The 20,441-nt window shown below is 59.3% G+C and overlaps 2 protein-coding genes across 2 annotated transcripts; both read right to left on the minus strand.

Annotated features, from left to right (window-relative positions):
* Positions 1–2,363: 2,363 nt before the first annotated feature.
* On the minus strand, positions 2,364–16,600 carry LOC311164340 (uncharacterized protein). The gene is made up of 3 exons (XM_084223761.1): positions 16,511–16,600; positions 4,792–5,760; positions 2,364–4,433 (listed from the first exon to the last, which is right to left on the minus strand). The coding sequence occupies exons 2-3, from the start codon at positions 5,725–5,727 to the stop codon at positions 3,741–3,743; spliced, it is 1,629 nt and encodes a 542-aa protein (XP_084079887.1). The 5' UTR covers positions 5,728–5,760; positions 16,511–16,600; the 3' UTR covers positions 2,364–3,740.
* Positions 11,387–13,208, minus strand: LOC311164370 (uncharacterized protein). Its single transcript, XM_084223808.1, has 2 exons — positions 13,011–13,208; positions 11,387–12,625 (listed from the first exon to the last, which is right to left on the minus strand). The coding sequence occupies exons 1-2, from the start codon at positions 13,023–13,025 to the stop codon at positions 11,639–11,641; spliced, it is 1,002 nt and encodes a 333-aa protein (XP_084079934.1). The 5' UTR covers positions 13,026–13,208; the 3' UTR covers positions 11,387–11,638.
* Positions 16,601–20,441: the final 3,841 nt, after the last annotated feature.

Genomic DNA, 20,441 nt, shown 5'->3' on the forward strand with positions numbered 1-20,441 from the left:
CCCTCCCCAGCGCGGGTCCCGGTGGAGCCGGGGATGATGTGGGAGCGACCCCTCCCCAGCGCGGGTCCCGCCGGAGCCGGGGATGATGTGGGAGCGTCCCCTCCCCAGCGCGGGTCCCGGCGGGTCCGGGGATGATGTGGGAGCGTCCCCTCCCCAGCGCGGGTCCCGGTGGAGCCGGGGATGATGTGGGAGCGGCTCCTCCCCAGTGCGGGTCCCGGTGGAGCCGGGGATGATGTGGGAGCGTCCCCTCCCCAACGCGGGTCCCGGTGGAGCCGGGGATGATGTGGGAGCGTCCCCTCCCCAGCGCGGGTCCCGGTGGGTCTGGGGATGATGTGGAGCGGCCCCTCCCCAGCGCGGGTCCCGGCGGGGCCGGGGCAGCCCCCGCGGGTGGTGCCAGCGGGGACCGGCCCGTCCCGGGAGCGTCCCGGGAGCGGCGGGCTGACCCCCATGGGGCACGGGTCCCACCTGAGCCGGGGAGGGGGCACTCCGGGGGTGACAAAGGGGAGGGAAGAGACTGACCCCAGTCCCTTCCCTGCAAGGACAGCTGCAGGGCATAGCCCACTGTCTCCCAAATGCTGGTAGATTGATATGCCAATGTAGTCGTTAACGCTGTATTGTACCAGTATCACCTTGCCTGGGACTGTTTCTCGAGGGGATGGGAGGGCGATATCCAAACATGTAAACGAATCCCAGACCCAAGGTGCAACGGGGTGAAAACCCCCAAACTCGTCTAATAAACCCCCCAAAACAAGGAGCCAACTCAACTAAGAATAGAGCCGGGTCGGGATATCAGAGTTCCAAGCCTGCAGGGATGCTGGAAGCCTCGGTCGCCCCTCACCCTAGCTGAAAAGACCACAGCGCGAGTGAGGACCCCGGGACTGGCCGGCTGAAAGCACCGGTAATACCCTAGCACTCTTGTGAGGACGGAATCCCCAGCTCTGCCCCTCAGGGGACAAAGCTGCTGCACGATTCCGCTGCGACAGGAGCCGCAGACCTGCCGAATGCCCCTATCCTGAGCTGATCACTTTTAATAAAGGCTTTAAAAGGAGAACGGTCTCCTGCCCATTTATTACAGTTGTGGACTCTGGCCAAAGGGTTTGTGTGTGATCTGTGCATCTGGCTGTCACCCTCGGACAGTTGTGGACTCTGGTCAAGGACTTTGTGTGACCTGTGCATCTGGCTGTCACCCTCGGACAGTTGTGGACTCTGGTCAAGGACTTTGTGTGACCTGTGCATCTGGCTGTCACCCTCGGACAGTTGTGGACTCTGGCCAAAGGGTTTGTGTGTGACCTGTGCATCAGGCTATTGCCCTAGGACAGTTGGCAGCTTTAACCGAATGTTTTGTGTGACCTGTGAACCAGGCTAGTGCTTGCCTGAGTAAATAAACTGGAATAGAAACTCGTGACAAAGTTATGAGTAAGCCTGTAAATACCTGCAAGCCCAAATATCGATGTGCAGTTGGAGGGAAAACTGCCTCCACTGTACCCAGCGCTGTTTTGCTCATACTTTATTCTTGCAGCAAAAGAATCCCATCTGGTGAAGTCCAGCTCCCCAGATGTGGGTCCACCTATTTATTACAATGACTATAAATCTCACAACAGTGATGTCCAGTTTCCCTTGCTGCAGTTGTAAATCCTTGAGATGATGTCCATCTTCCTTTCTCAAGTGTTTTTCTCAGTTTTGTTAAGGAGTGAGATGAGCACATTTCCTTTCTATATATTGCAAAGCTATAGTTTCAAGGATACAAACAATATTTTTAAATTATACTTCAAAGGTTATTATTGCAGCAATCTTTAAGGCCTGACTACAAGCAAAAAGCAACATTCTGAATGCTGTAAATGCTGCTAAATTAATCCAGGTTAATTGCAAACAAAAGACAGGTTCAGAGGCCTTCTTCCATGCTTTGCTTTCCTCACTTATTATTAGAATTTTCAGTCGTCCCATGGTCGGTGTGCACACATATCTCAATCACAAACACACACATTTCCTTTCTGTGCTAGACACCAAACACAGCTTTATATTTCACAGCAAAACTGATGTTTACAACCATCCAATATAAATGTTTGAATATGAATGTTGGGAAAGCTGTCCCGAAGAACAAGGGTTAAAAAATCTAAAGCTGCCAAGAGAGGACCCACGGTTTGGGGCAGGGGTCCCTCAGCTTCTGGGTCTCCCACCAGTGGAAGATGAGAGGCTCCAAGCCAGGTTACACCCATTAATACTGGCACCAGTGAAGGAATTGGGTCTGCAAGCCCTGTTTAAAGCAGCCAAGGTGACAAACCTGACCCAGAAATGTTCCAAGATAAGGGGTAAAGTGTCGGGAGGAAGGGAGACCGGACATCATTTGATCATCTTTGTCTCGATTTATTAGGCGAATACAGCAGGTTAAATACATTTCTTAATAAGCCTCATACATATTGCAAAAGCTGAGCTCAGGATTGGTTAGTTTACTTATCAACCATTTACACCTACTTCTACAATCTTCTAGGTTTTTATTGTAAACTATTGAAACTGATCTCCCTATTCTGGCAAGGTGCTATCCTCTTACATCCTCATGTTGCAGCAAGGTCACTGTGACCCAGCTTTACCAGTGGACACTGACTGATGACTGTCAGTCAGTGAGAGTGTCCTTGTCAGTTTGTTAATGGTTTTGTGTTTACATGCCCTCTGTCCGCTAGTTCTCTCTGCTATGTCCCTTACTCGCAAGCCAGTCCTGCACAAACTCCTCTACAATCTCAAGTCATTAGCTACAACACAATAACTTACAGGAAAGCCTACACAAATACGATTGCCTGGCAAAAGATTTTGAGTATATACAAACTATCAGCGAGATTGAAATGAAAGCAAGCTTTGAGATCCCTTAGTTACTGAACAACTGGAAAACAATGGCGTGACCAAAGGAAATCCTCTTTGGATGGAACAACACCCTCTGCCTGCAGACAGCTCCAAGGGGCAGAGCAGACCCTGCAGCTTGGCAGAAGGGGCCCAAAGAGTAATTTTAGGGTTTAAAATGTAACAGTATGGTAATACATTGATTTTTATAGGCTGTGTGTAAATGCTCTAGGAGTTGTATGTTGTACTGGATTGGTTAGTGAGGATCAGAATATTCAACACAGAAGATGATTTAATACATTGATTTTTATAGGCTGTGTGTAAATGCTCTAGGAGTTGTATGTTGTACTGGATTGGTTAGTGAGAATCAAAATATTCAACACAGAAGATGATTTAATACATTGATTTTTATAGGCTGTGTGTAAATGCTCTAGGAGTTGTATGTTGTACTGGATTGGTTAGTGAGAATCAGAATATTCAACACAGAAGATGATTTATTGTATTGTAACGGGAACTTCGCTCTATTGCTCTTACTCTTACTCTCTTATTCTTTACTTTTCTATGCTCTTAGCTCTTGCTGTTTACATTCTTACCCTCTCATCCTCTCTACCCCCTCTCTTCTCCCAGCAGGGCCCTGCACCCAGCCCTCTGCAATGAACCCCAAGTTCCATGACCTGGCTGCAGAGATCTCTCATCTCCCTCCGTCCCAACCGTGCTACCCCCGTCTCGCCTACACTTTTTATATTCATCGGTGCAGAACAATTAGCACAAATATAACTGGAGAAAGTTGTACAGAAATTGAATAAGGCACTTATACAAATATACTTAGGCACATAGTTAAGACTTATAAAACTCCTCATGTGCTGACAGCCGTGTCTTCTTCAGTGCTCCGGACACACTCCAAAGCATCAATTGTTATTTCTTATAATAACGTGATCCCTGGCCAGGATGTGGCCAGCCACCCACAGCTGCTCAACCTTGGCTGCCAAAATAGTGCAGAAATCATAGAACAGCTCCCCTTTCCCCCTCATGGTGTCTGTGATCTCCCTGACTCTGTGCCACAGCCCCTGGTAGAATGCTGTCATTTTCCTACCCCGACTCACCCTGCGGTTCAGCTCTGCCCACTGTCTCATCCTGTTCACTGTTTCTGCCTCGCTCTCAGCCGGCACACCCTCTCCCACATCCTGCCCCACGTGCTCTCCCCCATCTGTGAAATCTTGTGAAACCTCTCTCATGCCCTCTTTCACATCCTTTTTCAAAAATTCTTCTACGGGGATGCCCCTGGCAATGGCTGTGTCCCTGCAGGTGTCCCAGAGCTTGGTGCCCCCAAACTTGGACTTGTGCCACCCGCTGGCCTCGCCTCTCACCTGGTCCCAGGTGGTCCAGGGGGTGTTCTGGTAGGCAGCCAGGGTGTGGCTGAGGGAGGGGAGAGCGTCAGCAAGGCGGGAGTTGTAACATCGGTGCCAGGAGGGCTCAGCAATGCTGTGCAGGGGGTGACGGAGGTTCTCGGTGGGCAGCAGCACATCCTGCCTGGCCGGCCAGGCAACCACGACAGCCATCATGGTGACGTGTGGCTTCAGCTTCAGCGGGGCAAGGGACAGCTGGTGAAGAGACAAGGGACATGTCAGGGACCTGGTGGCACTTGTGGCCTCCTGCAGTGGCCCCTGTGCCCTCCCAGAGTCCCCTCTGTCAGCATCTTATCCCCTCTGCCACCACCCTTCACCCCCTGCTGTCCCCTCTGCCACATCACTGATCCCGCTGCTCTCCACTCTGCCACCAGCCACCAGCTCCTGCGTCCCCTCCCCCCCATGCCCTCCCCTCCCCCACCCACCCCCTCCGTGTCCCCTTCCCCCAACACCTCCCCACTTCCTGCTCCTCCCCCATCCCCTTTGCGACCCCCGTCCCCTCCGGCCAGCCCCCTCCCCTCCATGCCCCTGCCCCACCCCCGCCCCGTCTCACCTCTTGGGGCTCCATGCTCACTGGCGACACCTCGGGGACCCTCTGGAGATGCTCTGGGGGTCGAAGGAGCCTCGGGATGTCCTCGATGGCTCTTTGGCACCGTTCGGTCACCCCACAGGCACCGGGCCTGGCACCACCACCCTTGCTATAGAACCTGATGATGACGTCATCAACTGCCCCCAGCAGGTGACCTCTGGCCAGGCGGGTGCTGGCCTCCCACAGCCGCTCGGCCTCGGCCACCAAGTGCTTGGGGACATCAGGGGACGCCTCATTTGTCCCCTTCGGGGTGGCCTCGATGTCCCTGACCCTACACTGCAGCTCCCGGGGGAACGCGGTGGCTTCGTCACACGCAGCGGCTTTGTCACACGCAGCCACCAAGCGCTGCAGCAGCCCCAGGGCCGCCTCCAGCCGCTGTCTCACCATGGTGGCCCTTCTTGCCCCGCTGGCAGCCACCATGGCCTCTTCCCTCACCTGGGCTTCACGCCCAGCCACCACCTCGGCCCCCTCCTCCCCACCCAGGGTCTGACCCAGCTCCACGCTGTGTTCCTGAGCTGTTCCATAACGGGCAGCCTCCTCCTGCAGCTCTCTGGCCCGGGCAGTGGCCACCTCAGTGACCACCTCCCTGCTGGTGCTGCAGAGTTCGGTGGCTTTCCCGGCCAGCTGGGCCCAGCTGTCCAGGTGCCACTTGCTGGCCACCACTGTCACATCATCCCGGGTGGTCTGTGTGGTGTTCAGGGACCGGCTCAGGGAGCTGGGAGAGGCTTTATTTTTGGAGGTGGCAGCGTGGTGCCACCGGGTGTTATCAGTGGCGTCCATGGTGGCCCGGCACTTCCTGTTGAAGTTCCTCAGCTTTGAGTACAGGTATTTTAGGGACTTGTGCGGCATCATGTCCCGCCTGGCCAGGGTGGTCAGCAGCTTGCCCAGGGTGGCCACCATGGTGACCTGTAGGCGCAGCAGGGCCGGGTACAGCTGGGGAGGGGACAGGGAAGGTGTCAGGGACCCGGTGGCACTTATGGCCTCCTGGGGTGCCTCCCTGTGCCCTCCCGGGGTCCCCTTTGTCCCTCCCTGGATGGCTCTGCTGTCCCCTCTGTCCCTTTGTTCCCCCTCATCCCCTCTGCCCCCCACGGTACCTCCCTGTTGTCTCCTCTGCCACCCCGCAACTGTCCCCCGCCGTCCCCCACTGCCCCCTTTCACCACCCGCCCTTGTACCTGCCCTCCGCCCTCCGTCACCTACCCCCTTCCTGCCACTCTCTCCTGTCCCCTTTGCCACCCCCTGTCCCCTCCCGCACCCCCCGTGTCCCCCCCCATCCCCCACTATTCCTTCTCTGCCAGCGCCCCCCGTACCCGCCGGCTCCCCGCTCCACCGCGTCCCCACCGTCCCCCCCCATCTCCTCTCTCCTGTCCCACCTCTTGGGGCTTCACCCTCACTCGGGACACCTTGGGGACGCTGCGGTGGTGAACGAGCCTCAGCACCAGAGACGATCCCAACCCAGAACCGGCCACGGGAGAGTCACACGCGGGAACGGGGGAGCAGCCTCAGAACAACGGCGCAAATGCCGGAGCGCCCTCAGGAGTGGAGTCCCGAATTGTGGATCCACCTCAGAATTTTCGCTGAGGAGGCGGAGCCGCCTCAGAACAACGGCACAATTGGCGGAGCCGCCTCAGAATTGTCACTGAGGAGGCGGAGCCGCCCCAGAACAACGGCACAAATGCCGGAGCGCCCTCAGGAGCCGAGTCCCGAATTGCGGATCCACCTCAGAATTTTCACTGAAGAGGCGGAGCCGCCTTAGAATTTTCACTGAGGAGGCGGAGCCGCCACAGAATAACGGCACAAATGGCACAGGTGCCGCAGAACAAAGCCTGAAGGGGTCGAGCCGCCTCAGAACAACGGCACAAATATATGGCACAGGTGCCGCAGAAGAAAGCCTGAAGGGGTCGAGCCGCCTCAGAACAACGGCACAAATGGCACAGGTGCCGCAGAACAAAGCCTGAAGGGGTCGAGCCGCCTCAGAACAACGGCACAAATGGCACAGGTGCCGTAGAACAAAGCCTGAAGGGGTCGAGCCGCCTCAGAACAACGGCACAAATGGCACAGCCGCCTCAGAACACGGCCCCGAATGGCACAGGTGCCTCAGAACTCCGCTCCGAATGGCACACCGCCTCAGAACACCGCTCCGAATGGCAGAGCCGCCTCAGAACTCCGCTCTGAATGGCACACCGCCTCAGAACACCGCTCCAAATGGCACAGCCGCCTCAGAACACCGCTCCGAATGGCACAGCCGCCTCAGAACACCACCAAGAATGGCACAGCCGCCTCAGAACACCACCAAGAATGGCACAGCCGCCTCAGAACACCACCAAGAATGGCACAGCCGCCTCAGAACACGGCCCCGAATGGCACAGCCGCCTCAGAACACGGCCCCGAATGGCACAGCCGCCTCAGAACACCGCTCCGAATGGCACAGCCGCCTCAGAACACCGCCCAGAATGGCAGAGCCGCCTCAGAACCACGGCACAAATGGCAGAGCCGCCTCAGAACACCGCTCCGAATGGCACACCGCCTCAGAACACGGCCCAGAATGGCACAGCCGCCTCAGAACACCGCTCTGAATGGCACAGCCGCCTCAGAACACCGCTCTGAATGGCACAGCCGCCTCAGAACACGGCCCCGAATAGCACAGCCGCCTCAGAACACCGCTCCGAATAGCACAGCCGCCTCAGAACACCGCCCCGAATGGCACAGCCGCCTCAGAACACGGCCCCGAATGGCACAGCCGCCTCAGAACTCCGCTCCGAATGGCACACCGCCTCAGAACACCGCTCCGAATGGCAGAGCCGCCTCAGAACACGGCCCCGAATGGCACAGCCGCCTCAGAACACCGCTCCGAATGGCAGAGCCGCCTCAGAACTCCGCTCCGAATGGCACAGCCGCCTCAGAACACCGCTCCGAATGGCAGAGCCGCCTCAGAACACCGCTCTGAATGGCACAGCCGCCTCAGAACACGGCCCCGAATAGCACAGCCGCCTCAGAACACGGCCCCGAATGGCACAGCCGCCTCAGAACACCGCTCCGAATGGCACAGCCGCCTCAGAACACCGCTCTGAATGGCAGAGCCGCCTCAGAACACCACCAAGAATGGCAGAGCCGCCTCAGAACACCATCAAGAATGGCACAGCCGCCTCAGGATCGGCGCCTGAATGGGCGGAGCCTCCTGAGGCGCGGAGCCCGAAGGGGCGGGGCTATTCCGTGAGACGCCCCCCCCCCCCCGCCTCCCTCACAAGGATCGCCTCAGGCCGCAGAGAGTTTCAGGATTTGGGCGCTTTTTAGGCTCCGTCAATTACCGCAAAATCCCCCAAATTCCAATCAGAGATCCCATAATTCCGCCAAAATCTGGTCAGGAAGCTCAAAATGACACAAAATACTCCCCCAAAGGGCCAAAAATCCGGTCAGGGAGCCTCAAACCCCTTCAGGACCCCCAAAACCCCTCGGGATGCCCAAAACTCAGTCAGGAACCCCCCAATCCCTTCAGGACCCCTAAAAATTCCCCCATCTTCCTGCAGGATCCCCCAAATCTCATCAGGACCCTGTAAAATCCCCTCAGGACCCTGTAAAATCCCCTCAGGACTCCCCCAAATCCTCTCACAACCCCAATTCTCCTTGGCCCCCCCAAAATCTCCGCAAAAACCTTCACGACCCCCTCAGGACCATCCAAAGCCCCTCACATCCCCTCAGCCCTCCCACATCCCCTCACAACCTCCCAAAGCTCCTCAGGACTCGGAGTTCTCCCTCAGGACCCTCAATTCTCCCTCAGAAAACACGAAAATCCACCCCAAACCCCTTTACGACCCCCCAGTTCTCCCTCAAGATCCCCCAGACCCCCTCACAACCTCCCAAACCCCTTCATGACCACCAATTCTTCCTCACGACCCCCCAGACCCCCTCGGCACCCCCCAAATCCCCTCACAACCCCTCAGCCCGCCCCAATCCCTTCATAACCCACCCCCCCAACCCCCCTCACCCCGCTCCCGGTGCTGACCGCGGTCGCTGTCGCTCATCCCGCGCTGCCGGGGGGGTCCCGGGGCTCCCTCGGCGCCCCCAAATTCCGGCCGCGCCCCCCCTCCGGGACATCGGTCCTACTACCGGTACTACAATGCCCACAATGCACCGCGTTACCGCCAGTACTTCTGCCAGGCTCGGCTTCTGATTGGTCGGCGCTCCAGCTTTGCCACCATCTTGGTTAAGGGCAACGCCGCTCCTCAGAGCGCTCCGCATTCCCTCTGAAATCCCGCCGGGAACGGCGGAATACGCCTGGAAATGTCGGGACGCATCCTAATTCCCCTGGGAGGGAGCCTAAATCGCCTGGGATTGAGCCAAAGCGCCCAAATCCTGGAGCTTCCATGGTTAAGGGAGGTACTGGTGAGGTGTGAGGGGACGGGGACGCCACATCGCCCCGCCCTCTCGCGACTTTTGAGAGGGTCCCGCTATTTGCTCGGCGCCGCCGTCAGGACCGGTTCTCGGCCGGGATCGGAGCCGTCCTGGGGCTCCTTCGCCGCCGGAGCGCCCTCAATGTGTCCCCGAGGTGTCACCCGTGACCACGGAGCCCAAAGAGGTGCGATTGGAGGGGATGGAGGGGATGGGGGGGATGGGGGTTCAGTAAGGTGGGTGGCAGAGGAGACAAGAGGCTGACAAAGGGACAGAGGGGACAGCAGAGCCCTCCAGGGAGGGGACAGAGGGGACACCTGGGGAGGGCACAGGGGCCACCTCAGGAGGCCACCAGTGCCACCGGGTCCCTGACACCTCCCCAGGTGTCCTCTCCTCAGCTGCTGGTGCTGCTGGGACTGGGGGGCACAGGGGGGTCCCCAGCACCGGGGGGGGTCCCTTGGGGCTCGGTCCTGTTCCTCACCCCCATCAGGTATCAGCCAGTGAGAAAGACGGGTCGGAATTGAAATTTTCATAAAAGTTTGTTAAGGGATAAAATGGTGGCGCTAATTGCCAAAAGCTCAACGTTACATCACAGGGGTTCATGCATATACATGAGAGTTTATGCCTATTCTTTATATATCATTGATACGAATGTAAATATTCTATAGAAAGAGTAATAAATAGAAATATATTTTAAATTAAAATGTTTTACATTAATATATATACGGGTTTTGTTTTATGTCACCGGAGCTACCGAGCCCCAGCAGGGGCCTCTCTCAGTCACGTCTGGTGTGAAGCTGGTGCTAGAACCAGATTAACAAAGAGCCTGGGAGCTGGGAATGTGAGGGTGAAACTGGGATTAGTGGGATAGCACAGCCTGGGAGCTGGGAATGTGAGGGTAGAACTGGGATTAGTGGGATAGCACAGCCTGGGAGCTGGGAATGTGAGGGTAGAACTGGGATTAGTGGGATAGCACGGCCTGGGAGCTGGAATGTGAGGGTAAAACCTGGATTAGTGGGATAGCACGGCCTGGGAGCTGGGAATGTGAGGGTAGAACTGGGATTAGTGGGATAGCACAGCCTGGGAGCTGGAATGTGAGGGTAGAACTGGGATTAGTGGGATAGCACGGCCTGGGAGCTGGAATGTGAGGGTAGAACTGGGATTAGTGGGATAGCACAGCCTGGGAGCTGGGAATGTGAGGGTAGAACTGGGATTAGTGGGATAGCACAGCCTGGGAGCTGGAATGTGAGGGTAGAACTGGGATTAGTGGGATAGCACGGCCTGGGAGCTGGAATGTGAGGGTAGAACTGGGATTAGTGGGATAGCACGGCCTGGGAGCTGGAATGTGAGGGTGAAACTGGGATTAGTGGGATAGCACAGCCTGGGAGCTGGAATGTGAGGGTAGAACTGGGATTAGTGGGATAGCACAGCCTGGGAGCTGGGAATGTGAGGGTAGAACTGGGATTAGTGGGATAGCACGGCCTGGGAGCTGGGAATGTGAGGGTAGAACTGGGATTAGTGGAATAGCATGGCCTGGGAGCTGGGAGTGTGAGGGTAGAACTGGGATTAGTGGAATAGCACAGCCTGGGAGCTGGGAGTGTGAGGGTGAAAGCCGGATTGAGCTCTGCCAATCACTCGATGCCCCTCTGGAATGCCAGGACTGACAGACAGCACCCTGCAGGGGTCCGGGTGGGGAGAAGGAAGGTGATGGACACCTGGGAAAGGACTTGGCCACCCGAGACCAACCCGGGCGCTGCGAGAACGTGCCACAGCTGACTGACGGCTGCAGAGCCATCGTGGGGAGCGGCGGGCCCCCCAGGAGTGGGGAAACCCCAAAAAATGGAGATATTTCAAGGGGTACCCAAGGTGCAGATGCCCAGGGTGGCGGTGGGACTGACTGCGCAATCCGAGCACGTGCTCGTGGGCGAGCAGGCTGATAACAAAACAAAACAAAATATTGACTCTTCAGAGCCAGTCTTGAAGGTACAGAACATAATATCCAGCATATACAGCACACACAGATGGGGATGCAAGCATCCTAATGGCAGCCTAAGACAGTGAGGTTGGATGTGTATGTCACACACACGTGACCAGGGTTCAAAAATAAAAAAAAAATTTATTACATATGCTTTGTATCTATATAAGGCGCTTATACAAATATACTTAGGCACATAGCGTAGCTTACAAAACTCCTCACGTATCTTTTCTAATCTGTTTCCGTGCTGACAGCTGTGTCTTCTCCAGTGCTATGGATACACTCGAAAACCACCAATTGTTATTTTTTCTATTAACTCTGCTTTGCTCTCAGACCAGCTGTCAAGCCCCTCCCTAGTTAAAGTGCTGCTGATTAATACCAGTGTGGAAAAGGCAATACAGAAATGCAGAAGCCAGTTATTGTCATTTATAACCCATATCTGCTGTAGGCTAGTGAAAAGCTGGAAGCTTTTGAGGGGATTCATTCACCCCTGTCTCTGGTAGTGACATCACCCTGGGAATTGCCATCAGGATTTGAGACAATTTCAGTGAAAATCTCCAGAAAATTCCCCAAATTCGTCTCAAATCCTTCACAGTGAGGAGGCAGATGACAGGTGATGCCACCCGTATCTCTGTGAATGTCACTGCCCAGAGGAGCTCACACAGGAGACATCTCCATCCCTGCAGATCTGGGATGTCCTCGCTGGCTCTTTGGCACCGTTCGGCCACCCCACAGGCACCGGGGCTGGCACCACCACCCTCGCTATGAAACCTGATGATGACGTCATCAACTGCCCCCAGCAGGTGACCCCTGGCCGGGCAGGTGCTGGCCTCCATCAGCTGCTCAGCCACGGCCCGCAAGTACTCGGGGACATCGAGGGGCACCTCTTTTGTCCCCTTTGGGGTGGCCTCGATGTCCCTGACCCTACACTGCAGCTCCCGGGGGAACGCGGCGGCTTCGTCACACGCAGCCCCCAAGGACTGCAGCTGCCCCAGGGCTGTCTCTGCCCGCTGTCTCTCCATGGTGGCCCTTCTTGCCTCGCTGGAAGCCACCCAGGCCTCTCTCTTCACCTGGGCTTCACGCCCGGCCACCACCTCGGGCCCCTCCTCCCTGCCCAGGGTCTGACCCAGCTCCACGCTGTGTTCCTGAGCTGACCCATAACAGGCAGCCTCGGCCTGCAGCTCCCTGGCCCGGGCAGTGGCCACCTCAGTGCAGGTGTTGCGGAGCTCGGGCCGGCTCAGGGAGGCGGGAGGGGCTTTATCATCCGAGGTGACATAGTGCTGCCACCAGGTGTCATCAGTGGCGTCCATGGTGGCCCAGAGCTTCCTGTTGAAGTCCATCGGCTTCAAGTACAGGTACTCCTGGGACTTGTGCGGCATCATGTCCCGCCTGGCCAGGGTGGCCAGCAGCTTGCCCAGGGTGGCCACCGTGGTGACCTGTAGGTGCAGCAGGGCCGGGGACAGGGGAGGTGTCAGGGACCCGGTGGCACTTGTGGCCTCCTGGGGTGCCCCCCTGTGCCCTCCCGGGGTCCCCTTTGTCCCTCCCTAGATGGCTCTGCTGTCCCCTCTGTCCCTTTGTCACCGCCTCCTCCCCTCTGCTGCCCCACACTGTCCCCCGCCGTCACCCACTGCCCCCTTTCACCACCCCCCCTTGTACCCGCCCTCCCCCCTTCCTGCCACTCTCTCCTGTCCCCTTTGCCACCCCGTGTCCCCCCCCCATCCCCCACTATTCCTTCTCCGCCAGCGTCCCCCTTACCCGCCGGCTCCCCGGTCCACCGCGTCCCCACCGTCCGCCCCCCCCGTCTCCTCTCTCCTGTCCCACCTCTTGGGGCTTCATCCTCACTCGGGACACCTTGGGGACGCTGCGGTGGTGAACGAGCCTCAGCACCAGAGATGATCCCAACCCAGAACCGGCCACGGGAGAGTCGCACGCGGGAACGGCGGAGCCGCCTCAGAACAACGGCGCAAATGCCGGAGCGGCCTCAGGAGCGGAGTCCCGAATTGCGGATCTACTTCAGAATTTTGCACATGAGGAGACGGAACCGCCTCAGAACAACGTCACAATTGGCGGAGCCGCCCTAGAATTTTAGCTGAGGAGGCGGAGCCGCCCCAGAACAACGGCACAAATGCCGGAGCGCCCTCAGGAGCCGAGTCCCGAATTGCGGATCCACCTCAGAATTTTCCATGAGGAGGCGGAGCCGCCTCAGAATTTTCACTGAGGAGGCGGAGCCGCCACAGAATAACGGCACAAATGGCACAGGTGCCGCAGAAGAAAGCCTGAAGGGGTCGAGCCGCCTCAGAACAACGGCACAAATGGCACAGGTGCCGCAGAACAAAGCCTGAAGGGGTCGAGCCGCCTCAGAACAACGGCACAAATGGCACAGGTGCCGTAGAACAAAGCCTGAAGGGGTCGAGCCGCCTCAGAACAACGGCACAAATGGCACAGCCGCCTCAGAACACGGCCCCGAATGGCACAGGTGCCTCAGAACTCCGCTCCGAATGGCACACCGCCTCAGAACACCGCCCCGAATGGCACAGCCGCCTCAGAACAACGGCACAAATGGCACACCGCCTCAGAACACGGCCCTGAATGGCACAGGCGCCTCAGAACTCCGCTCCGAATGGCACACCGCCTCAGAACTCCGCTCTGAATGGCACAGCCGCCTCAGAACACCGCCCAGAATGGCAGAGCCGCCTCAGAACCACGGCACAAATGGCAGAGCCGCCTCAGAACACCGCTCCGAATGGCACACCGCCTCAGAACACGGCCCAGAATGGCACAGCCGCCTCAGAACACCGCTCTGAATGGCACAGCCGCCTCAGAACACCGCCAAGAATGGCACAGCCGCCTCAGAACACCGCTCTGAATGGCACAGCCGCCTCAGAACACCACCAAGAATGGCAGAGCCACCTCAGAACACCGCTCTGAATGGCCACAGCCGCCTCAGAACACCGCTCCGAATGGCACACCGCCTCAGAACACCGCTCCGAATGGCACAGCCGCCTCAGAACACCGCTCCGAATGGCACAGCCGCCTCAGAACACCGCTCCGAATGGCACAGCCGCCTCAGAACTCCGCTCCGAATGGCACACCGCCTCAGAACACCGCTCCGAATGGCACAGCCGCCTCAGAACACCGCCAAGAATGGCACACCGCCTCAGAACACCACCAAGAATGGCACACCGCCTCAGAACACGGCCCCGAATGGCACAGCCGCCTCAGAACACCGCCAAGAATGGCACAGCCGCCTCAGAACACGGCCCCGAATGGCAGAGCCGCCTCAGAACAGCGGCACAAATGCCGGAGCCGCCTCAGAACACCGCTCCGAATGGCACACCGCCTCAGAACACGGCCCAGAATGGCACAGCCGCCTCAGAACACCGCTCTGAATGGCACAGCCGCCTCAGAACACCACCAAGAATGGCACAGCCGCCTCAGAACACCGCCCCGAATGGCACAGCCGCCTCAGAACACCGCTCTGAATGGCAGAGCCGCCTCAGAACTCCGCTCTGAATGGCCACAGCCGCCTCAGAACACCGCTCTGAATGGCAGAGCCGCCTCAGAACTCCGCTCTGAATGGCACAGCCGCCTCAGAACACCGCTCCGAATGGCACAGCCGCCTCAGAACACCGCTCTGAATGGCACAGCCGCCTCAGAACACCGCTCCGAATGGCAGAGCCGCCTCAGAACTCCGCTCCGAATGGCACAGCCGCCTCAGAACACCGCTCTGAATGGCACAGCCGCCTCAGAACACGGCCCAGAATGGCAGAGCCGCGGCAGAACTCTGCTCCGAATGGCACAGCCGCCTCAGAACACCGCTCCGAATGGCACAGCCGCCTCAGAACTCCGCCAAGAATGGCACAGCCGCCTCAGAACACCGCTCTGAATGGCACAGCCGCCTCAGAACACCGCTCTGAATGGCACAGCCGCCTCAGAACACCGCTCTGAATGGCACAGCCGCCTCAGAACACCGCTCCGAATGGCAGAGCCGCCTCAGAACACCGCTCTGAATGGCACAGCCGCCTCAGAACACCGCTCTGAATGGCAGAGCCGCCTCAGAACACCGCTCTGAATGGCACAGCCGCCTCAGAACACGGCCCCGAATGGCACAGCCGCCTCAGAACACGGCCCAGAATGGCAGAGCCGCGGCAGAACTCTGCTCCGAATGGCACAGCCGCCTCAGAACTCCGCCAAGAATGGCAGAGCCGCCTCAGAACACCGCTCTGAATGGCAGAGCCGCCTCAGAACACCGCTCTGAATGGCACAGCCGCCTCAGAACACCGCCCAGAATGGCAGAGCCGCCTCAGAACACGGCCCCGAATGGCACAGCCGCCTCAGAACTCCGCCCCGAATGGCACAGCCGCCTCAGAACACGGCCCCGAATGGCACAGCCGCCTCAGAACACCACTCCGAATGGCACAGCCGCCTCAGAACACCGCCCAGAATGGCACAGCCGCCTCAGGATCGGCGCCTGAAGGGGCGGAGCCTCCTGAGGCGCGGAGCCCGAAGGGGCGGGGCTATTCCGTGAGACGCCCCCCCCGCCTCCCTCACAAGGATCGCCTCAGGCCGTAGAGAGTTTCAGGATTTGGGCGCTTTTTAGGCTCCGTCAATTAACGCAAAATCTCCTAAATTCCAATCAGAGATCCCAAAATCCCCCCAAAATCTGGTCAGGAAGCTCAAAATGACACCAAATCCCCCCCCCAAATGGCCAAAAATCCGGTCAGGGAGCCTCAAACCCCTTCAGGACCCCCAAAATCCCTCGGGATGCCCAAAACTCGGTCAGGAACCCCCCAATCCCTTCAGGACCCCTAAAAATACCCTCCCCACCCATCTTACTGCAGGATCCCCCAAATCTCCTCAGAACCCTGTAAAATCCCCTCAGGACCCTGTAAAATCCCCTCAGGACTCCCCCAAATCCTCTCACAACCCCAATTCTCCTTGGCCCCCCCAAAGTATCCCCAAAAACCTTCACGACTCACTCAGGACCACCCAAAGCCCCTCACATCCCCTCAGCCCTCCCACATCCCCTCACAACCTCCCAAAGCTCCTCAGGACCCGGAGTTCTCCTTCAGGACCCCCCAAACTCCCTCAGGACCCTCAATTCCCCCTCAGAACCCCCCAAAATCCACCCCAAACCCCTTTACGACCCCCCAGTTCTCCCTCAAGAGCCTCACAACCTCCCAAACCCCTTCATGACCACCAGTTCTTCCTCACGATCCCCCAGACCCCCTCGGCACCCGCCAAATCCCCTCACAACCCCTCAGCCCGCCCCAAGCCCTTCATAACCCCCCCCCCCACCCCACCCCGCTCCCGGTGCTGACCGCGGTCGCTGTCGCCCATCCCGCGCTGCCGGGGGGGTCCCGGGGCTCCCTCGGCGCCCCCAAATTCCGGGCGCGCCCCCCCCTCCGGGACCTCGGTCCTACTACCGGTACTACAATGCCCACAATGCACCGCGTTATCGCCAGTACTTCTGCCAGGCTCGGCTTCTGATTGGTCGGCGCTCCAGCTTTGCCACCATCTTGGTTAAGGGCAACGCCGCTCCTCAGAGCGCTCGCCGCATTCCCTCTTAAATCCCGGCGGAATACGCCTGGAAATGTCGAGACAGAGCCTAAATCCCCTGAGGATGGACCCTAAATCCCCTGGGGATCAACCAAAGCTCCCAAATCCACCCAGGAGCCCTCCCTCGGCTCAACCAGCGCAAACTGCCCATCTCTGGTGTGAGGGCAATTTACGCCGCCATCTTGGGTGAGGGCACTTCCGCCCGCTCCTCAGAGCGCGCCGCGTTCCCTCTTAAATCCAGCCGGGAACGGCGGAATCCGCCTGGAAATGTCGGGACGGAGCCTAAATCCCCTGGGATGGAGCCTAAATCGCCTGGGATTCAACTAAAGCGCCCAAATCCACCCAGCAGCGTCCCTCCGGAGCGCTCCCTTGGCTCTACCAGCGCAAACTGCTCGTCTTTGTTGTGAAGCATCGCCGCCATCTTGGCTGAGGGCACTTCCGCCCGCTCCTCAGAGCGCGCCGCGTTCCCTCATAAATCCGGCCGGGAACGGCGGAATAAATCCGCCTGGAGATGTCGGGACGGAGCCTAAATCGCCTGGGATTGAGCAAAAGCGCCCAAATCCACCCAGCAGCGTCCCTCCGGAGCGCTCCCTTGGCTCTACCAGCGCAAACTGCTCGTCTTTGTTGTGAAGCATCGCCGCCATTTTGGCTAAGGGCATTTCCGCCCGGTCCTCAGAGCGCGCCGCGTTCCCTCATAAATCCGGCCGGGAACGGCGGAATACGCCTGGAAATGGCGGGACGGAGCCTAAATCCCCTGTGAGGGAGCCTAAATCGCCTGGGATTCAACCAAAGCGCCCAAATCCACCCAGCAGGGTCCTCCAGGAGGGCTCTCAACGCGCAACCAGCGCAAACTGCCCGTCTCTGGGGTGAAGCATCGCCGCCATCTTGGGTGAGGGCACTTCCGCCCGGTCCTCAGGGCGCGTCGCGTTCCCTCTTAAATCCAGTCGGGAACGGCGGAATAAATCCGCCTGGAAATGTCGGGACAGAGCCTAAATCCCCTGGGGATGGAGCCTAAATCGCCTGGGATTGAGCAAAAGCGCCCAAATCCACCCAGCAGCGTCCCTCCGGAGCGCTCCCTTGGCTCTACCAGCGCAAACTGCTCGTCTTTGTTGTGAAGCATCGCCGCCATTTTGGCTGAGGGCATTTCCGCCCGGTCCTCAGAGCGCGCCGCGTTCCCTCTTAAATCCGGCCGGGAACGGCGGAATCCGCCTGAAAATGTCGGGACGGAGCCTAAATCCCCTGGGATGGACCCTAAATTCCCTGGGATTGAGCCAAAGCGCCCAAATCCTGGAGCTTCCATGGTTAAGGGCGGAACTGGCGAGGTGGGAGGGGACGAGGTCACCCCATCGACTCGTGTTTTCCCGGCTCCTCTTTAGTCGGTCCCGCTATTTACTCGGCGCCGCTGTCAGGACCGGTTCTCCGGTTCTCGGCCGGGATCGGAGCCCGTCCCGGGGCTCCTTCGCCACCGGAGCGTCCTCAAGGTGTCCCCGAGGTGTCACCAGTGAGCATGGAGCCCAAAGAGGTGCGATTGGAGGGGGGACAGAGGGGCCACGGGGGAGGACAGAGGGGCCACGGGGTGGGGGGGGGACCCGGGGCTGGCGCGGGTGGCAGAGGGGACAGGAGGATGGCAGAGAGACCTGCAGGGGAGTGGCAGAGGGGACAGTAGAGGGGACAGGAGGATGGCAGAGAGACCTGCAGGGGAGTGACAGAGGGGACAGTAGAGGGGACAGGAGGATGGCAGAGAGACCTGCAGGGGAGTGGCAGAGGGGACAGTAGAGGGGACAGGAGGATGGCAGAGAGACCTGCAGGGGAGTGGCAGACGGGACAGTAGAGGGGACAGGAGGGTGACAGACGGGACAGCAGAGGGCGCAAGGGGGGTGACAGACGGGACAGCAGAGGGCGCAGAGGGGACAGCAGAGGGCGCACGGAGGTGGCACAGGCTACGAGGGAAGGGGCAGGGGTGGAAGAGGGAATAAGGGAGGGACAGATGGACAGAAGAGTCCTCCAGGGAGGGGGGATAAAGGGGAAACCTCGGGGGCAGCAGGTCAGGAAGCCACAAGTGCCACCAGGTCCCTGACACCTCCACTGTCCTTTCCCCAGCTGTCCCCAGCCCTGCTGCAGCCACAGGTCACCGTGGTGGCCACCCTGGGCGAGCTGCTGGCCACCCTGCCCACGTGGCAGGAGGAGACGCTGCTCGAGTCCCGAAAGCGCCTGCACAGGGACCTGGAGGAATTCACCAAGGAGCTCCGGGCCACCCTGCACCGCACTAAGGACACCTGGAGGCACCGCAGTGTCACCTTTGATGATGCTGACCCTGTCACCTCCCTGAGTCAGGCCCTGGCTGCCTACAAGATCACGCCACGAACCACCTGGGACGATGTGGCAATGGTGGCCAGCAAGTGGCAGAGGGCAGTGGCTGTGCTTGTGAACAGCTGGGCCTGGCTGGCCGGGAAAGCCACCGAGCTCCGTGACACCTGCAGGGATTTGGCCACCAAGGCAGCTGACATGGCGGCCACTGCCCGGGCCAGGGAGCTGCAGGCTGAGGCTGCCCATGATGGGACAGCTCAGGAACAGAGAGTGGAGCTGGGTCATACCTTGGGTGGGGAGGAGGGGACTGAGGTGGTGGCCGGGCGTGAAGCCCAGGTGAGGGCAGAGGCCATGGTGGCTGCCAGCGGGGCAAGAAGGGCCACCATGGAGAGACAGCAGCTGGAGGCGGCCCTGGGGCTGCTGGAGCGCTTGGTGGCCGCGTGTGACGAAGCCACTGCGTTCCCCCGGGAGCTGCAGCGTAGGGTCAGGGACATCAAGGCCGCCCTGAAGGGGAGAAAGAAGAAAGTCCCCGATGTCCCCGAGGACTTGGTGGCCAAGGCAGCCGTGGCCGAGCGGCTGTGGGAGGCCAGCGCCCGCCTGGCCAGGGGTCACCTGCTGGGGGCAGTTGACGACTTCATCGTTGAGTTCCATAGCAAGGCTGGTCCCAGTGCCTCTGGGGTGGCCGAGCGGTGCCAAAGAGCCATCGAGGACATCCCAAGGCTCCTTCAATCCCCGGAGCGTCCCCAAGGTGTCCCCGAGGAGTCCCCAGTGAGTGTTGAGCTCCAAGAGGTGCAACAGGGGTGGGGGGGAAGGAGGGGGGGACAGAGGGGACACGGGGAGGGGGTGGAATGGGGCAGTGGGGGATGGGGGGATACAGGGGCAGAGGGGACAGGGGCTGACAGAGGTGGCAGCGGGGACAAGAGGCTGACAAAGGGATGGAGGGGACAAATGGGACCCCACAGGGGCAGGAAGGCACAACAGGAGGCCACAAGTGCCACCAAGTCCCTGACACCTCCTGTGTCTCCTCCCCAGCTGCCCCCAGCCCTGCTGCAGTCACAGGTCACCGTGGTGGCCACCCTGGGCGAGCTGCAGGCCATCCTGGGCAAGCTGCTGGCCACCCTGCCCACGTGGCAGGAGGGGACGCTGCTCGAGTCCCGAAAGCGCCTGCACAGGGACCTGGAGGAATTCACCAAGGAGCTCCGGGCCACCCTGCGCCGCACTGAGGACACCTGGAGGCACCTGAGTGTCACCTCCCTGAGTCATGATGATGACCCTGTCACCTCCCTGAGCCGGGCCCTGGCTGCCTACAAGAGCACCCCATGGAGCACCTGGTACAATGTGACAATGGCAGCCAGCAACTGGCAGCAGTCAGTGTCTGTGCTTCTG

Source organism: Fringilla coelebs, assembly GCF_963513975.1.
Source record: "Fringilla coelebs genome assembly, chromosome: 31".
In the NCBI taxonomy this organism is placed as follows: Eukaryota; Metazoa; Chordata; class Aves; order Passeriformes; family Fringillidae; genus Fringilla; species Fringilla coelebs.

Bases quoted from the DNA above. Each gene is read 5' to 3' on its own strand.
- LOC311164340 (XM_084223761.1), bottom strand. From the start codon at position 5,727: ATGGTGGCCACCCTGGGCAAGCTGCTGACCACCCTGGCCAGGCGGGAC. The intron at 4,434-4,791 runs GTGAGACGGGGC...TCTCTTCACCAG, and splicing joins TGAGCATGGAGCCCCAAGAG to CTGTCCCTTGCCCCGCTGAA.